The sequence below is a fragment of the Plasmodium gonderi genome, assembly GCF_002157705.1.
Source record: "Plasmodium gonderi DNA, contig: Pgo-contig_234, whole genome shotgun sequence".
In the NCBI taxonomy this organism is placed as follows: domain Eukaryota; phylum Apicomplexa; class Aconoidasida; order Haemosporida; family Plasmodiidae; genus Plasmodium; species Plasmodium gonderi.
In genome coordinates this window covers 186-21,164 of record NW_021629147.1, presented here as the reverse complement: position 1 = coordinate 21,164, position 20,979 = coordinate 186, and the positions used below count along the sequence as shown (strand labels likewise).

General features: G+C 18.6%; 2 protein-coding genes across 2 annotated transcripts; one reads left to right on the top strand and one right to left on the bottom strand.

Moving 5' to 3' along the window:
* Positions 1 to 3,171: 3,171 nt before the first annotated feature.
* On the bottom strand, positions 3,172 to 4,285 carry PGO_002210 (variable surface protein; the record flags this gene model as incomplete). Its single annotated transcript, XM_028691091.1, has 3 exons — positions 3,172 to 3,326; positions 3,426 to 4,143; positions 4,271 to 4,285. The coding sequence occupies 3 exons, from the start codon at positions 4,283 to 4,285 to the stop codon at positions 3,172 to 3,174; spliced, it is 888 nt and encodes a 295-aa protein (XP_028546892.1).
* A 9,911-nt stretch (positions 4,286 to 14,196) lies between these two features.
* Positions 14,197 to 15,325, top strand: PGO_002205 (variable surface protein; the record flags this gene model as incomplete). Its single annotated transcript, XM_028691090.1, has 2 exons — positions 14,197 to 14,658; positions 15,170 to 15,325. The coding sequence occupies 2 exons, from the start codon at positions 14,197 to 14,199 to the stop codon at positions 15,323 to 15,325; spliced, it is 618 nt and encodes a 205-aa protein (XP_028546891.1).
* Positions 15,326 to 20,979: the final 5,654 nt, after the last annotated feature.

The following is a 20,979-nucleotide window of genomic DNA, read 5'->3' as shown; positions in this document are numbered from 1 at the left end:
ATATTGCTTAGAAAAATATATATAAATTCTCTTATTTTTATATTATATAAAATCTGTATTTTTTATGAAGTTACAAAATATAACTAGTGCTATAATAAGGGAAAATTACAATTATCACATATATATGATATTAATTTTAATATATACTTTTATGTATTTTTTGCTTTAACATAAATATCATACTAATATATATATAATAATGTATAAATTGTAAGATATTATGTTAAACAAAATTTATTCATAAGTTTAATTAATTGCTATAAACTTACATGGAGTATAAGAACAGTTTATTATAACAAAATTCCCTAAATTGTATGAATGAAATATAATTTCAATATATAACATGCAAGAATATATTTTTATATTACAACAAATAAAAATATTATAAGGTTTAGTTCAATTTATATATTTGAATATATAAATAATTTTATAAGAAGCATATATTAAGCATAAATATATTGTTTTATAAATATTTTTAGGATCCGAGATAGAGTTAATTTTTTAAGTCATATTTATGCCTCTTATGACTTAAATATACATCTATCATTATTTGTTCTAGATATAGTTATATTATTGTTAATATACATATATTTATTAATATTATAATATATATAAAAATATATAGAGCTTTTTAATATAGATAATATAAGAATTCAAATGTTTTGTTATTCTAAGACTTTTATAAAATAAAAGTATAATTTTTTCGTTTTATATATATTATATTCTTTACATTTATATAATTTAGGCATGCACGTTGTATCATCAGTGTTTAATGTAAGTAATGTTGAGTGCTATAATCTATGTAATATGTAAAAGTTTATAAAAAGAATTTTCTCATATAACAAGATTTTATGAGTGGTACATATTAACATTATATAAATTTATTTATATGTATACATCATTAAATAACATATTACGATTATTTATTCGTTCATTAAATTTAATAGTTCTTTAATACATATTATTTTTTTATTTTTCTTTTCTAACACATTTTTTAAAACATATGGACCAAACTTACTAATATATTATGAACATTTTATACATATTAATAAGATTCATACGAAATAAATTAAACATATATTAAATGTTATTGATTTATAGTTATTGTGATACTAAAAATTTTGCAAAATTTTTACAAAATTGACTGTTTTACATACTAATTTTCAAGGATATAATAAAAATTATTAATATATATATTATTGTGTTTATGGAATAATATAAATATTTATGATTTTGTATTTACATATGATGATGATTTATTTATAAATATATGTGAAATATTTTTTTTTCAGCTAGATACTTAGAATTCATTATAAAATATCACTGATTTATAATAAAAAGTTTCGACATAATAATATTTTCGAGATATTTTCTTTAATTATTTAAAAAATACATAAATTATATTTTTATAAGAAATGAAAAATTCCTTTATTTATAATACATGTATTTTTGTTTATATTGTGAATAAACTTAAAAAATAATTTAACAAGTATATATTGTTTGTTCAGTGGAAAAACCTTGTCGTAGAATATTATATTAACACTTAAATGTTGTCATGAATATTTTGTATAATTAAAAGCATGTATGAACGTTATATTATTATTAAAATTTTTCCTTTATATGAATATTTGTGTATAATTATAATTTATTTGCATTTAATAACATGTATAATTTTGAATTCATTTGTTATGGATAATTAAGGAATATGGAAAATAAAGCATTATATTATTTTTATAATACATCGAAAAATAATATTCTTTAATATGCCAATATATTCTGGTAATTATTAATTATAATTTATACTTTCATTATAATGAGAATATATATTATATATTGAGAATATTATGTTTTTATCCACTTTAATATTATAAATTTTTATTCATAATATATCTTTTATATAAAATAATACAAAAAGTTTTGTCAGAATTATATATATAATTCTTATATAAAATACTTTTTTTAAGGAGAATTTGATACAAGCTATAATTTCAAAATATATATGTATATAGAGATTGCAAGAAAATCATGGATTTTAATGTGACAATATAAGAAAATACTAAAAAAAATTTATAATGATATGGAGAAAATAATGTATTAAGTAAAAATAGTAATCTCTGTTCACATATTTATGTGATGTTAAAGCATGGTTTTAAAGAAAAAATTATATATAATATAATTTAATTATCAATAACAGTGGAAGAGCTATCACTTTTAAGAATTTATATAATTCATTAGTGTATTAGTATTTGATATTAAAAAAATATTTAAAAATAAATAATAAATATAAAATTTTGTATGTGCAAAAAAAATTATATGATTCAAATAATTTACAGTGGCTTTTAATATTTTATTTATATAATATTTTTGCCTTCGTTAAGAAAAATAAAATATTTTCGTTATTTTAATCATTTTTACAGAGCTGATACTTGAAATGAGCAATTTATAGAAGTATACAAATTATAATAAAGATTCACATGAAATAAGGCACAAAAAAATGTATCATACAAGACTACACAATATAACCAACATGTTATATTTTGTAATATTTCATTTATGGTACTAATAAGCATAAATGTAGTAAGCGTCCCTTAATTAGTAAATAAAATATATAAACGCAAAAAATTCTTATTTTTAAAATATATACTAAGAATTATTAAAAAAACCTAGGCAAAATAAATCATAAATATGCACACTTAATAAATATATTAAACATTTCTATAATTCTATATCATGTTAATGCATAATATAAGATTATAGAAATTAACCACATATTCTATATTGCATTATAATACTAGTTTAGAAATTTCGTCTGCAGTAATATATAAATATATATTTTCTAACATCGTTTTATCTATATTTTAGTGTTTTATATCTTATATCCTAATTATGCACACTATTTACTGTATATTAGAAGGGGATTTGGAAGACATTTACTCATTTTTTTTTTATCCATAGTTTATTGAAGAAAGAGATATTCATTAGATATTAATAGAATATTATTCTGAATATTTTAATTTCTATATAGTATAATTAATATAAACCTTTTAATATAATTACTTCTTTACGTTTATATGAATACATTATAAGAAAATTTTCGTATATGAATTGTTTAACACTATTTATTTGGTTTTAATCATATAATTCCAATATTTAATGCATATAATGAAATATTTAGAATTTATTATATAAAATATGGTGTCTACTCTTCATAATAGCACTGCTGATATTTTTGTACGATTGGAATATATTATAATCTACATCTTTATTGTTCCATTTATTTCGTTTTTCTGTTAATCTTCCTTTAAAGCATGTATTATATGGGTAAACTAGTTAATAAAAAAAAAATTATATTTTAAAAAAATATTATATTAAAATTTTTTTTATAATTATATAACAAATTTATTTTATACAACAAATATGTATACATAATATAATAATTACATTATTGAGAATAAATAAAGTTATTGATATTAATAATATCACAAGAATTGTAATTACAATAGGAACTCCTATATTATATTTTTGGAACAAAGGTAACATTTTATATGTCAAGTGTACAGAACATTTAGTTGTACTTAGTTCATTATATTTTTCCCTAACATTTTTTAATTCATTACAAAAATTAGAGTAACTATTGGATTCACATAGAACTTTGTATTTCATATATAGTTCAGCGCATTCGTTACCACCACTGCATTTATCAGGGCTATGAGAACTATTATTATTTAGATAAGTGTACATAACATGAAGATCTTTGATCTTTAACATATCATTATCTGTAATAGTACTATAATCACTTTGTGGACATATGGTCTGATGAGCTGTACTATCAGCTTTGATCAATTCATCATAAATAATTTTAACACGTTCAATATTCCTTTCATTATTATTATTATTAAAATAATATAGCCAATAGTACAAATATATGCAACTGGAATTGTAAGACACTTTCGTGTCACTATTAGTTTGTATAGTATTCGTATAATTATCAAAATTTTTGCATATGATTTCAACTTTACTATTAAAACCTGGGAATACTTTTGTTTTAATTTCTTTAAAATTTTCGTCATTGGGACTATTACCTTTTGTTTTGGAATTATTCATTATTTTTTCAAAATCGGAAAATTCATTTACAATTTTAAACTAAAAAAAAATAAAAAAAAAATTCTATAATAAAAATTGTAATATACTATAATTTTTTTATTACTTTTATTAAAAATTTATATATAAAAATGTGATAATAAGTAATTTATATTATATAAAGTTGTACAATATCATTAGTCATCTTTTATATGATTATATTTTTTTAGGCAATATCTGGATAAAATATTGAAATACATGTAAATATCTATAGTATTCTTTAAAATTATAACGAAATGTCTGAACTAGAAAAATATCTTCGTTTTTTTTTAAATATTGAATTGATTTAAAATACGAACCTATACCTTGACAATTAAATTTTACACATAAGAAAAAAATAATAATAATAATTGTATCATATAACATATTTTTTAATTATAAAAAGGAAAAAATATAAATATTAATCAAAAGAATTATAATATAATAAAAAAAAAAAATAGGTTTACTGTGTAAAATATTTTTCTAAAATATAAAAATTATATAATTTTATATATAACATAAGTACCAAAAAATAAAATCATATTATTATATGCTATTAATATAAATATATATTTAATAATTATTATTTCCCATTTGCATTTTATATAGTGATATGTATGATATAATCAAAGCTATATAAAATATTAGATCATAAAATTATAATTTTGTGGTTAATTTATTTGTCTTATGTAATAAATGATATGAGATTATTAATGTGCGTTATTATCATTCCCGTAAAATGGATATCAATACTATTTATTAAATGTTATAATGGATGTAATAAAATGTAATAAATAGTATACATTTATATTACAATAATATACAACCTTCTAAAAGAATTGTATTTATATTTTTTTATTCAGTTCATATATGTGACGCACATGCTTATGTAGAAAAAACTAATTTATTATAAATTTAGACATTCTCAACAAAACACATATATTAAGGTGACGTGTAAACATAAATGAAAAGTTATTTAAGCAATTATTATTCGTATACTATATTTCAAATTTTTATTTATTTTCATTTCTAAATTATTATCAGTTTTAATATAAATGAAAACAATAAATACATGAAAATTTTTATTATATAATATAATAAATATATAATATATTTTAAGTCAGTATTTTTTAAGAATTAACCACTCCTTATAATTTTGGACTAATGTTTTATTTATGAGTATTGTATATATCAAAATTATTCATTCTAATTATGCCATACAAAGCATTTTATGTTAATACTATAATAACACATGGAATGTACATTTTATTATGTGAATAAAAAGAGACATCAACATAAAAATTCTGCCCATATTATATAACGTAAAAAATAATATTTTTTTATAAAAAAATTTTTTTCTGATAGAAAAATATATTCACTATTGAGAAATATATATATTAATTATCATTACTGATTTTTACCATAATAAATTTTCTTTGCAATTTTATATATTTTTTATTATTAAAAAATTGTCACTTTTCAATACTATAAAGAATATAGAGATATAAATAATATATAATTCTTATTAGTAAATCTATATATATATTAATGAGTTTATTTACTATATGTTTAAGTTATAATTAGTTAAATATATAACATATTCAATGATAATTTTGCCTTAAAGTAAATATTATTACGGTTATTAATCTATAAAAATGGTGTTCTTGATAAAGTATAGTATAGTTTCTGTTATTATATAATTGAATGCTTTATAAAATAAAAATATATTAATAAATTAATATTTCCTTATTTATGAAATACATTATATAAAATGATATAAATTAACATTATTAATGTGTAACTTATTATTTTATTTGTACTATTAATGATGAAAACAGTTCATTAAAAAATATATTATATATTAACTCTACAGAATATGAGAAGCTTGTACATAAATATTACACTGTAAGATAACGACCCATGGTTTTTTAAAAATTATGAACAAATATATATAGCCTTCCATGTATAACATCCAAATGAGTTCATTAAACTGTTCCAATGAGACAACATTATTAAATAGACAGTATATGAGTTATGCATAAAAATAAAAATATAAAAAATGGAATATATTAAATAAATACATATATACAAATGATAAAATTCATTACTTAATAACAAATTAGATAAAACACTAAACTAATATATAATATCAAATGAAAAGAAATATGAATTACATAATGAATCTGTATTTTATATCCTGATCAATTTTATAATGAATCTGTACAGGGAAAAAGTATTTAATATATAAATGTATACCGAAATAATGTGCAATTATTGTAAAAGCAACATATGTAATATATAATGGATATATTTTTATAATTTTCTAAATATATAATATGCAATTTATAAAAAATATATATCATCAATGTGTTATCCTCTAGAATTATAAGAATATTCAACATTATATAATCGTGTAATATTCATGTAAAAACCTCATACACATATCTATAAATTTAATTATTATTATTATAAATATGACAAATACTCGATGTCAAAATTTTGCTAGATAATATTCTTCTGTAAATTATTAATAGGATTGTTATAATATTATGTCTACATGTTAAAGTGACAATTTAATAAAAACAATAATTTTAAAAAAGAATAAAAATAGTAGAAATATGATATACAGGAAATAGTACAACAAAATATTGTTCTGAATAAATATAAGGTAAAAATAGTTATTTTTCCATAAATTAATAGTAATATTTAAGAACCATGCCCATAATATCCTTTAATATTAAACAAAATTTTCTAATATATTCGTATATTATATTATATCCATTCCGTGTTTAAATGTAATACACCATGTTTAATAATGCTCATTTATATTCAATATCTTATTTTTTCAATTATTTATGATATACGACAAAAATAGTGCAAATGATTATGAAGTTCCTCACACTTATACAAAAACAATGTTATTAAAATATATTTAAAATATAAATTAATCATTTTTACTCAATGAATAGAATTTTATAAAGGTATATATTGTTCATGCATATATCTTTGTATAAATAGAGACATCTATATATTTCTGACACTAACGTTTTCGTATACATAACATTTTTTTTACGATATATAATGTTTTCGTAAATACGTAATATGTAATACTATTCTATATTAATATAATATTAAATTTTCATTTTTATTTGTATTATATTAAATTTATTTGTTTTACTGTTCATGGTTTATTCTATAATATAGCGTTTCTTAAATTTATACATTAATATTTTTATTATTCTTTATTAATATAGTGTTGTACTAATAAATTTTACCCCTTTTCACTTATATATAAAATTATTGGTATAATTTAAGGCATATTTATGCCATTATTATTATATACTTTTATATTTATCGTGTGAGATAATTTCGAATTTCTTCCTATATTTTTGTATAGCACCTAACATTGTAGATTAATGAATTATGCTTAGATTTTTATACATGTAATAATTTCTTAGAGAAGGAATTAAGAATTATTTAATCATAAATAAATATAAAATAAACAATAATAAATATAAAATTCATAGTTAATTGTATTATTCTATACATAGTATATATTAAGAAGAACAAATATACACCATATTTAATAACATGGAACATTATAAAGTTAAAAGACATTATACATTCTTTTACTGTATATTTTCTATTAGGATCATTGAGCATATATAGGATAAAAATATAAAAGAACTCTTAAAGTTAATGTACATTTTTTCTATTTATTAATATGATTTTGTATTATATTATTAAATGTTTGTATTGTTTTAAAAGAAATATATTGAAAACATTTAAATTGGTTAAAATAACTTTCCGTACAAATTTATAAAAGATCACACATTAAAATTACATATGAAACCTTATAATTCATATTTCTTATAATAATGAAATAATTAGCATTTTATAGGTGTCATTAAATTAGTTGTATGCTTATATTGGAGTTAAAATTCATAAAAGTGCAACAAAATCATAATAGATTAAGAACAATTAACAACGGGGGCACGAAGATGTATAATATGTATAAGGATTCACTGATAAAATTAAGAACATAATTAATTTTTAATATAGTTGTTTTCAAGAAGAGTATTATAATATTACACAAATCTAAGAGCTACTAATTAGTACAGCATATAAAAAGTTACTCAATTGATACTTTCACTTATTAATGCCTTGTTATATGCTGGATAGTATAACAATATGACGTAAATATATGTATAAAATTTTATTACATAATTTGTGTTAAAAAAATAGTATTAAGAAATATATAATGTAAAAAAAGGCATTGTTGCATATATTGTAAAAATTGTATTTTAGTTAAATTCAAAAATTGCAACAAAAAACACAATATATATTTCTTCATCAGATAATGTTTTATAATACAACACATTAGTGTATAGCTTATAGCGCCTAGAAATTTGCCTTCAAAAAGATGAGTGCAATTAAAATTAGAATTCAATAAAACATCAATAAATCTAATATAACAATGAATTATGCTTTAATTAATATAATTATAATTTGTAAATGATAAGTAAAGATGCATATATGATAAATGTATTACATATAATTAGTGCACAAATGTTAAAATAAAGTAAATATATTAGAATTTTGTGTATACAAGACAATATTTCCTATTATCTTTAATAATAAAATAGATTAGAAGCAATATATAAAATAATAGAACTATGATTTTATTAAAAAATATCACAAGCATTTTAGTTATATGCATTAGGACAAAGTATTTGATGATGTAGTGAAACGTTTTTAAATATAACCATTTCAGAGATATTAAATTATTTATTTATTTGTCTATATGAAATTACTTTTTAAAAAATAAATAACAAACATTATGATATATATGTATTAGTAAATAAATTATATATATTTTAATTTTCATTATTCTGAATTTTACAAGATGCATATATGCTACAATTCAGTATAATCAAATATGAATATTGATTTTTATTATTTTGTTTATATTACTATATCTGAGGCAAAAGATAATCCAAAAGAGGATAAAATAAATAATTTCTTAGGAATTTTTTTTTGAAATATAATTCGCAGATGCTCTTGATATTACAGGAACGCTAAAGTATAGTTAGAATATATTGTTTACTTAACTATAATATCCTAATTAATAAAACTTATAATTATAAATTATTGAAAAGACATTTATATATACCTAGGAATGAGAACATATATATGATATTATTATAATTAATAAATTAAAAGGAAAATTATTTAACATATTTTATATAAAAAACATTTGATTCCTTCATATGCATAGATTCATGTTTATAGTTTTCTCATTTTTATTATTATGTAAACGTATGGACGCTATCATATTTTATTAGTATATATGTTTAAATATAAATCTTAGGTAAAAAATAACCTTTTTGTTTTTATTCATTAAAGGGACACTATTAACATCTTATATTATGTATAATATAAAAAAAACATATATCCTTTGTATATGTATAATTTAGTTATACAATATTCTATTTATGTTATAATAAATTTATCTAACGTCTTATAAGCATATACAATAATTTAATACATAATATATTATAACATAAATATATATTATTTCATAATATATTATAATTATAATAAAAGAAATATATAATAAATATTGAATGATTTCATAACATAATTTTATAATTTTTAATAATATGTAGAATAATTCTTATTTTCTGTTTATATTATTCTTAAAAAATATATAGTTATTATATTTTCTGCATAAAGGATAATAATGATTTAATATTTTATTTATTTTATATTTATATTATATAAGGTTGTATAATTATATTTTTTAAATATATTATCTTCATAATATTGAGAATATATTTTTTAGTTATTACTATTAATTGTATAAAGTTTTTTTTTATTTTAAAAGAAGAAATTCTTTTATATTCAATTATAAAATATAATTTCTTCATATTTTTTATATTAGACATTTTTGGAGGAAATACTTAGAGATATTGATAGAATATTTACCATTAATTATATAAAAACATAGACATATGTGTTTTCTGAACTGTTTAAAAAGGATTAAAATATAATAGAATATGATTCTAATTGTTAATTTAAGCTTCATTTATTATTTATTTTTATTATATCATAAGAATCATAAAAATATGAAATGTAATCATATAAAAGTTCTCAATATTCTGTAGTACTATATTGAAAATTTGGTTTGAAATATATATAATTTTCTCATTTTACTATAGATCTTATTGTTCATTTTATCTTATAATGTTTCTTCTTATAAATGTAAAAATATAAGGTCCAGATGTTTATAATTCATATTAATTATTATTGACATATGTTATATATTATAGACAGTATACATTACTAAGTTTAGTGTATGCATATATACGGTAATAATTAAAATTTATATATATTAAATCTTTAAAATAATTTATTGATGAAATTGCTATTATAACATTTATTAAAAATACATATAATAGTAAAAAACTTCATGGTTTACTTCCTCTTATATAGCCTCCGTAAAATAAATGTATCATATTCTTTACATCTTTATAATAAAAATTTGTAAGCAAAATTATATCACACATTTTACTTTTTAACATTATTTTATTAGAAAAAATATTAATATTATACATAATATATAATGTTGAGTATATTCCAAAATCTATGCTACATATTTTTGGAATAAGAAATGTAACAGAATAGAAACAAATTATTACCTAACAAAATATAACTATTGTATATTTGTTAAGTATAATTCATAGGAATTCTTAATATATGTACATTCTATATAAATTCATAAATATTAACAGATTTACTTATGAAAAGTTAATTGAAATAATTAATAAGGTTAAATTATTCCAAAAAATATATATTTTACCTTAAAAATATATCTATTCTTCTTTCTGTTCATTAGATTTACTTGTGAATTGTCATATGTACTAAATTTGATATGGTTCATCGTATAGGATGTATGTTTTTTCGATCCATTTTGCAATAGTTCTCTTAGATCGTGATATTGCGTAATAATTTCGTTGTTCCTGCAGTTATCATGCATTCTACCTCCGTATATATATAATAATGATGAATATTTTTTCAAATTAAAATTTATCACTTCCCAAAATTAACAGTAAAATCGTTGGAATAATCATATTTATAAATATATAAATAATTTATATAAAAAATCGATACTGCTAAACCTTTAAACATAAACCCTGAACCATAAAAGAAATATCATCAATTCTTGTTTATTGGCTTATATATTGTGTAATAAATTTATTTCTTTAGACTCGTTTTATTATGCATACATTAATATTATCTATATGGCATTTTATGATAAAATTAATATCAACAATAATATTATATTTCGAAAATATTATGAATATACAATTAAGGATAATATTTTAAAAATAATATTTATTTTTATTATATAAAATATTTTATGTAATAACATAACATTAATATATAAAAGAATAATTCCTCACAGTATCGTAATATATATATTATTACTTCTACGTCCCCGGTGAGGATATTTTTTCATAGATCATGAATAATTTTCGTATTCAAACACTTCGATAGAATTATCTCTGAGCCTATTATTATTTATGCCTCTATATAATAATTTCGATTTAAAACAGGTAAACTAATAAACATATACAAATATAATTTTTTTTTTTTATATTTTATAATTCATGTAGTTCATAAGATGAAATAAGTTTTTTTCAGAATAATAAATTAAAAAAAACCTATAAATATATGGAAACTCTTATAGTAGCTACATTAATTATAATAAAATTAAAAGTGTTACAATAAACAATAAACTTACAGATATAGAAGTAGCAAACATTGACGAACAGTCAAAGTGATTTTGTAATTGTCGTGAAAATATAACATCATAAATGCACATATAAAAGAAATATTCATCAGAAATAGCTTTGGGTAGCATATAAAACAAAATAAAAGTATTAATAACAAGTAAATATCTTTTATACATATTATAATATGCAATGATGAACTCATTCATACATGTACTAACTAAAATCACCGTAGATAAAAAAAAAGGTCGCACACATACATATCATAAAAAAAAAAAATAAAACATCTTGAAAAATAAAGATCTTCTAGTATAATAAGATTCCCTCTAAAAAATAAAACTAAAATAAAATACAAAAATTATAAATTCTAAACAATAATAAAAAAAACCTAAAACGTGAACAAAAAACATAAACACTCAAAACGGAACATTTGCGATGAACCCTTACCATTAAACCCTGAACACTAAACAATAAACCAATAACATACCACCCTAAATCATAAACCTAAAATCTAAATATAAAGCATAAATCCCTAAATCTTAAAAATAAACCCTAAGCATAAAACATAACCCTAATCCTAAATCTAAACCCTACAACTAAATCCTTTATATCTGTGTGAAATTTATTGAAAAAAAAATAATAAATTTTTTAATAGGATAGTATAAATTTTACGTAATAATATGCATCCTAATTATTCATTAAGGCGTATAGCATTTATTAAATAAGAACTGAAATTTATTTATAAAATGTAATATATGTATTAGCCTTTACATTATTTTTCACATTAAAGTGAATTCATGACAAAATATTGATAACCTAAAATTTAAGAGAACATAATTATAATAATAATTAAAATAGATAAATAGTTGTGGACAATATTTATTATAAATTAATTCACGTGCCTTAAAAGTAAGTGTATAAATGATAATCTAAAATATATAATGAATGATATATTTTATAAAAATATAATTAAGAAATAATATAGATTAGGAAAAGTAAATATAAAGTAATAAATATGATATTAATGTATCAAATAATGAATAATAAATCATTATTTTTACATTTTCATATACGTAGATTTTACACTAAAAAAAATTTTCTTACATAAATATTTACAAAAATGAAAAAAAATTGGATATATTATATGTATGGGATATATATAAAAGGACAAATATATATTTCTATAAAAAGTTAATTATAGATATATAATTCAGTATTATACTTGCGTATTACGTGAAGAACTTATAAAGCTTTAATATTTAGGAATAATAGTAGTGATAATTTATCTTTATATATATGTGAATATAAATTTAATAAAACAGAAAATAAAAAATCTAAAAAATTATAAATAATTCTAATTCATAAGTAGAATAAATAAACTCTGTAATCAAAACGTTAATAACTATAAACAGAAACCTATAAATTGTTCATAAAGTTAGAATAAATAAAATAAAAACTTGAATATGGATATACAAATGAATATATTGTAGAATCATAAATTAGTAAGTACTAAATACTGAATATTTATCCATACAGTCTAAATTAAATTTCAAAATATTTTTCTTGTAGAACATATATTTTCTTCATTATTTATTTCCAACATAACTGCAAAATCAGCGTATACTAATATTTTTGCATACATTAAAAAAAAATTAATTTTAATAGTTAATGGAGACTTAAGTTAATCATGTATTATATATATCACATTAAATCTTTTTGATAATTACACTAGAGGAAAAGGTTTTAGAGTTCCAAATTTGTATAAAACTGAAAATATTATTTATTTATAATATATATATTAAAATTATTTATATACATATATTTACAAATGTTAGCGTATTATATATATTATTTTGAGTTCTCTATAGAAAATTATTTTACAAAATGTATACAATATTTTTTATCTACATATTACGTTTCATAGTGTGGATTTCATTAATCCATAATTAATTTGTTTCTCAGTTATATAAATATAATATCATGAAGATTACATTTCTATAGGAGTAATAATATATCATTAATTTTATTTTTATTTATATTAGCATATATAGTGAACTTATTTTAGTAGTATACGTAATTTGTATAACTGCCACATAGAAGTTCACTTATATAGTATGATTATCTTGTAATATTTAATAAGTATGACTAATTCATTATATACGGAAGATGGTATAGGCTTTAATTAATAATTTATTGTATAATTTTATAATTTTTATTATCATTCCTGCAATCAAAATTTTATATATATACACGTTCTAATATATATATCACACTTAATAGTATGCTTTCACATAGTGATAATTTACCTCCAAAGGATCATATAGAGAAACTGCTTAATAAAGTAGACATAAGTGACATAATTAATATACTTAAGGCTACTTACTCAGAGCACAATGTTGTTGAAAATTATATAGATAAATTCAATACAAATGTCATGCTTGTGTATAATGAATTAAAAAAGACATATAAAAATGATAATATGAAACAAAGTGTCTGTAATGCTATGAATTATTACTTAGATTTTATTACTAAAGCTATTTATGTATCAAACATAAGAAATGATTTAAAGGATGATATAATAAATTATTTCCTTGAAAATATTTGGAAAATGAAAGGTTATTGTGATAGTTGTGAATGCAAAAGAATAAAAGATACGTATATTACTCATATAAATTGTCTAATAAATCAATTACAAGATAGGAATTATCTTGCTCGTGAAACAAGAAGCATTACAGAAGAAAATGTACAAAAAACATGGAGCAACCTACTTCAGGAATCACAGAACTGTAATAAAAATATAATATTAATTTACATTAATTTTTATATGAATAAAAATACATATAATAATGATTTATATTACGGATTTCTATGAATTTTACAGGTTTAATGACTCAAAAAAGTGTTATATCAGGAGTTTTCGATGAAAAAGTGATACGTCATAATAAGGATGGCACCTTATTTGTATCGGAATCATCACCAGGTTGGAGTAATACACATGAATTCTCTTGTGAAATACATATATTTTTTAGAATTATTATCTACAATGAACACATTTTCAGCTAAAACATTTTTAATCGTAGGTTTTAGTATTATGTCGATTGTTATGATGAATTTTCTATTATACAAAGTAATATAAAGATATTATAAATAAATATGAATAATACAACAAGTATTATAATTAATCTCAATATAAAACTAATTACTTTTGAATAAACAAGTTTAATATATTTATTATAATTGCATTATTTTAATAGATAATTCCTCTGGGTACACGCATGCGAGTTAAAATAAAAATGATCGAATTTTTAAAAAAATATTTAAGTAAAAATAGAGATGAAGCGTTCTTATCTAGTATAGATAACAGGAGATATAATGTAGAATATAGTGCTTATCTTAGTCAATTTGATTAAATATTTAAAAGGCAAAAATATGCATCAAACGGGAAGAAGATATCTATTTATTCTTATGCATATAGATATACTAAAATGCATAAAATAAAGAGATACATGTATAATATGAAGGTCTAAACAATAATTTTTTATTTAAAAAAATGTTTATATTCTGTATTTTAAAGGAATATAATTGATAATTTCATGACAAATATAAAACAAATTTGAATATACCCATAACATTCAATCATGATCACATAAAAATTAAGAAAAAATCTTTATCATAAATGCGGTGAAATATATAAAAAAATATATTCTGAACAAATGTTTACTCATATAAATATACTTACATAATATTACTTAACTATTTCATATAGTTATATATGGTATAAGTTTTATTTATATTTTATTATATAAAATAATTAATTAGAATTAATTTTTACGAAGAAAAATGTGTCATAAGTAATGATTCCTTAATTCTAATATAATTTTTTTCTATACTATAATTATATTGGCATTAGAAATTTTTTTTTTAAATATTTGTAATAGTATTATAATTGTTTTTCTTGTATATAAATGTATAGTACTCATTTTTACTTTTAAATTATATCCTCATCTCTTTTAATAATACATTTACTATTATAAAATTCACTTATTCATAATTATCTATATTACACTCTAATTATTTTATACTAAAAGAAACCCTTCTAAAAACATAAAGACGAATTTTATTAATATTTAATTATTTGAATTATTTATTTTTTATTATTTGTGTTAGGGTTCAGGGTTTCGTGTTCAAGTTTAGGTTCATCGTTCTGTATTCAGGGTTTAGGTATCAGAGTTTTATTTTAATATTTTAGTTGTGTAAATTTTTTTTATGAATATATATATATTTACAAATGTTTTGATTTTAATAACTACACGGTTAATTTTATATGTGATAAATAAAATTTTAATAATATTTATTTTTATTTTATAGATAGGGAATATGAATGCATTTAAATTGGGAACACAGTGAAATTAGTATACCTTATGACCCTATATATTAATTTTGTAGTATAGATTGAAAACATATTAATGATATATGATTAATTGCGCTTAATTTATTATTTGTGAGTTATTAAATGTAATTTAATTAACGGAATGAAGATATAGATATATCACATGATTTTTTTTATTATCGACACATAATAACATATCATTAAGAAATTAATATATAAAATATTTTGTAAGTTTTATTAAATTTTTTATATAATTGCTTTTTAATAAATTTCCTTTAGTATTGATTTGATCTCACGTATTTATATATTCTAAGCAAAAATTTCATAAATTTTTTTTATATTATGGAAATAAGATTTTTTTGAAAGCTAGTAATAAATAAATATATAGTTCTACTATATATTTATTGCAAATAAATAAAAATCATATAAGTATTACTATATAATACACTTCTATACATTCGCATATTACTTTATATAATTCAATTTAGAATAATTTTTTTTTTAGATAATGTGCTTATACCGTACAATTGTTTTATTATCCTATATTATATTTTATTAAATATATGTTTTTTTAATTAGATATAATAGGCACTTATTCCATTTTGAAAATGTTATTTTATAAAAAATATTAGTATATGTTACATCATTCAATGAAATTATGATTATTAAATATAATGTCAAATTATTTTGAATAATTTTTTTTTCATTATATAATAAAAAGCATAAAATTTATAATTGTAGCTGATTTATTTTCATTGTGTTCATTATTGTTATATAATTTACTATTGTGTATTATATCAATTATATATATCATATTAATATTTTATCATTGATTTAGAAGGTTTGTGTTTGTGTTTGTGTAATTTTTTATTTACCTTCAAATATAATATCACTCAATTATAATATAATATTTTAAAAAATGTAATAAGTATTCATTAAGAGAAATTTTTTTTAGTATTATACAGTGTTATATAATATTGAATAATTTTTATCAGTTGAATTTTTGTATTATCTTTCAAATGGATCATTTAAGTAATTCATTTCTTTTTTTTCCAAATATTATTTGGCTTCCTTACAGTTTGTTGTATATATGATCCATAATGAGTATAATGAAAAATAAAGAAATAAATATATTTTTTCATGAATGTTGCATTTATATGATATTTCAAATACATAACTGCATGTGTTATTAATTCTAATATCATACAGTTTGTCTAAATCTAATATATATTATTAAACTTATATAATATAAGCATAATTGTTAATATAGAAAACATTAATCTAGATGAATATGGAAAAAACTTCTGCGTATATCTGGCATTATAAGTATCTTAGATTTTTGGAGAATTTAAACATATATTACTTGTCCTTACGTACTCTTTATGTTAAACTTTGAATTTATCCAGTACATTATAAAAACATTTATTATTAACTTTTATATTATTGGCAAAAATTCCATATAATTTTCATAACACTGGGGAGCAGGTTCGCATGTATATTGATCAGCCTTTAATGATTTAAAATTATCGTATAAATTATTTAATTTATTCATTATATCAATGGTGTCTTCATCAAGATCCAAAACATGACAATTGCATATATTAAATACTTTTCCATGTTCAGGAAGTTTGAAATTTTTCATTAAATCGTAACACTTTTTTTCCTTAAAGCAGGAAGGCCTTATAAATTTTAGTCTATCATTCAGTTTATAGATGAAATATTTACATGATGCTTCTATAATATATAGTTTTTATTTTTTTGCGTATTTTAAATAAAGGCTAAGATGTTGGCAACAAACAATAAATATATTATCAGAGATCCTTAATTTATTACTTATTTCAGTGCACAGTGTTAAGTAAGGCTTACATTTTTCATTTAATTTAACATTTGTGGCTTCACTATAATCATCCTTGTATAATGGAAAAATATCCTTGAAATAATACTAAAGAGGAAATTTCATAATATTAAAATAAATTTATATTTATGCTATAATATATAAATTATGTACTTTATATTCAGATTATATGTTGTCTTAAATGTAGAGAACATTATTTATAAATATAATGAAAAATATAAACTTATATTGTTGTTTACATGATTCACATCCATGGTGTTTAACACATCCTAATTAACTAAGAGAATTTTTTTTTGTGTTATTTTTTATATATAATTATACGCTAAAAGTGCCAAAACAAATATTACACTTATGAATATTAATAATTGTAGCGCTCATATTTTTATAATTCCTTGAAATTATTGTTTGTATTAAGTATTTTTAAGTATTAAAGTATGACACTATCATAGGTTCGCTTTTTTTTTTTTTTTATATATATAATATGAGTGATTTATTTAAATTTCTACACAATAACATTAAACAATAATCATTACTTATGTATTATTTATATACATATAAAACTTACCCCATATGTTAGTTATCCCCTACAATAATATTAAAGGATTGTACACATGCTAAGAGTTCTCATAATTGATTTTGAATATATTCCTTATTTTCTTATACAAAATGGACGAATAAATAAATATATATATAAAACATCATTATTTATATTATTATAGAATTATTGGTAATTTTTTATTTATTACATATTATTTAAAATTCTTGTATATCTTACTCTAAATATAAGACAATTTCCCTGAAATGAAATAAATAATTATAAATATTAACAAAATTATATAATGCAAGGCAATTAAATCCTTAGAAATAAATATGATATTAAAGAATAAATATTATTTTCTTCTAATTTATGTTAATTATAATGGAAATCTTACCTTAATAAAAGCTTCTAATGATCGTGAACTGCTTATATAGTTATACCAATTATATTATTTACAGAATTTATTAATTAATTTTTGTTTTTACAGCATTAAGGCAATTATATCATCATTTATGCTAATGTTTATTACTCAAATATAACAAAAAATATATTTTTAACAAAAGATGTGTTATTTTATATTAGAATCTTTTAAAATAAATCCAATTTTTGTATCATAGCAATAGTATTTCCTTTCGTGGAATTAACATATGTATTACAAAATTTATATTAAGGAGTGTGCATATATTATACCGTGCATACATTTATTCATCAAAATAAATAGATAATTTTAATTTATCGATTTCTTATTTAATAAAAATACATTATTTATAAATTTATGATATTTATTCAATTTTACATAAAATATTTTTATATAAATAATCTCTATAATACAATGGAGTTATTTTGTTATATATATAATATTCAATTTAAAAGATTAATAATAACAATAAATTGTTACATATAATTTTTTTATATAATTACAATACATCATGATTTATATTATTCCATATATTTTATAGGTAATATGTTGACACTTTTGCATATTTAATATAGTTATACATAACTTTTAAGTATGCAAATATATATAGATAGAACTAATCTAATTATCAATAGAAATGAATTATTTTTTTCAATATTAGAAAATATTCAGAGTAAATATTTTTAATATTTAAAAAATTCACATGATGGTAGGAATCAATTATAATAAATACATAATTTTTTTTATTTTTATGATTATTAATTATTAAAATGATAAAATATTAATATGCGAATTATTATACTAGTAATTATGAATATAACAAGAGGATATGAAGAAAAAAATAAAAAACACTAATTTTTTATCCTATTATTTATAAATTACATTAGAACACATAATTTATTTATTTTACATTTACGCATACAAGAGATTTAATTTGTTATTTTATGCATTCATTTTGATAAAATAATGGAAATCTAAAGTATACTTCATAAACTATATATTTACCTTTGTCCACGGTTCAATGTATACAGTTTAGGTATTACTATCAACATTTTTATACTTAAACATATTATTTTTGACACAAGATTCATAGTTTAGGATTATTTGGTATTACAAAAATACTAAGATTTACATATCTCCTTCAAAAATTTAGGAATTATAATAAAATAATTATTTTTATTTTTTTACAATAAACTTTATATTACTATCTATTTAGCAACACATATTATATAATCTATATATGTTATATTTGTAATTATGAATAATTAAAAATTATATTAATAATATATATATTTTCATTTTATATAGAGAAGCATGATTATTAAGGCTATTATAGAATCAATATTATTCTGAATTATTATGCACATATTATAAAAATCACATATTTCTATCACCTTTAACTTTTATATATTTAATAAATTCATTTAATAAATATATTTTTAACACATGCAAATATTTATTAACTGTTTTATATATATTTGTTAGGTACAGTATGAATGCACTAAATGTTATTACTACATATTTGTGTTCTACATTAAAAAATCAGAAATATCTTTTTATATTGATCTATATAGACAATAATAATTTTAAAAATGCATCATTTTCTCATATGTAGCAATATGGAAATATATAAAAATAAAGTACAATTTGACTTCAATATTTTAAAAGCATTTTACCTTTTTATATATGAAGTATAATAATTTTGTTTATCATAATGTTTTATAAAAATACATTATTTTTCTTTTTCCTTTAGTTAATAATGAATGAAGCAAACATAAAATTTACTAAGAATTTTTATAATTATGTGTAATAACTAGAATACAAAAAAAAGCTGGAAATAATATTGTAAAAAACAATAAAACA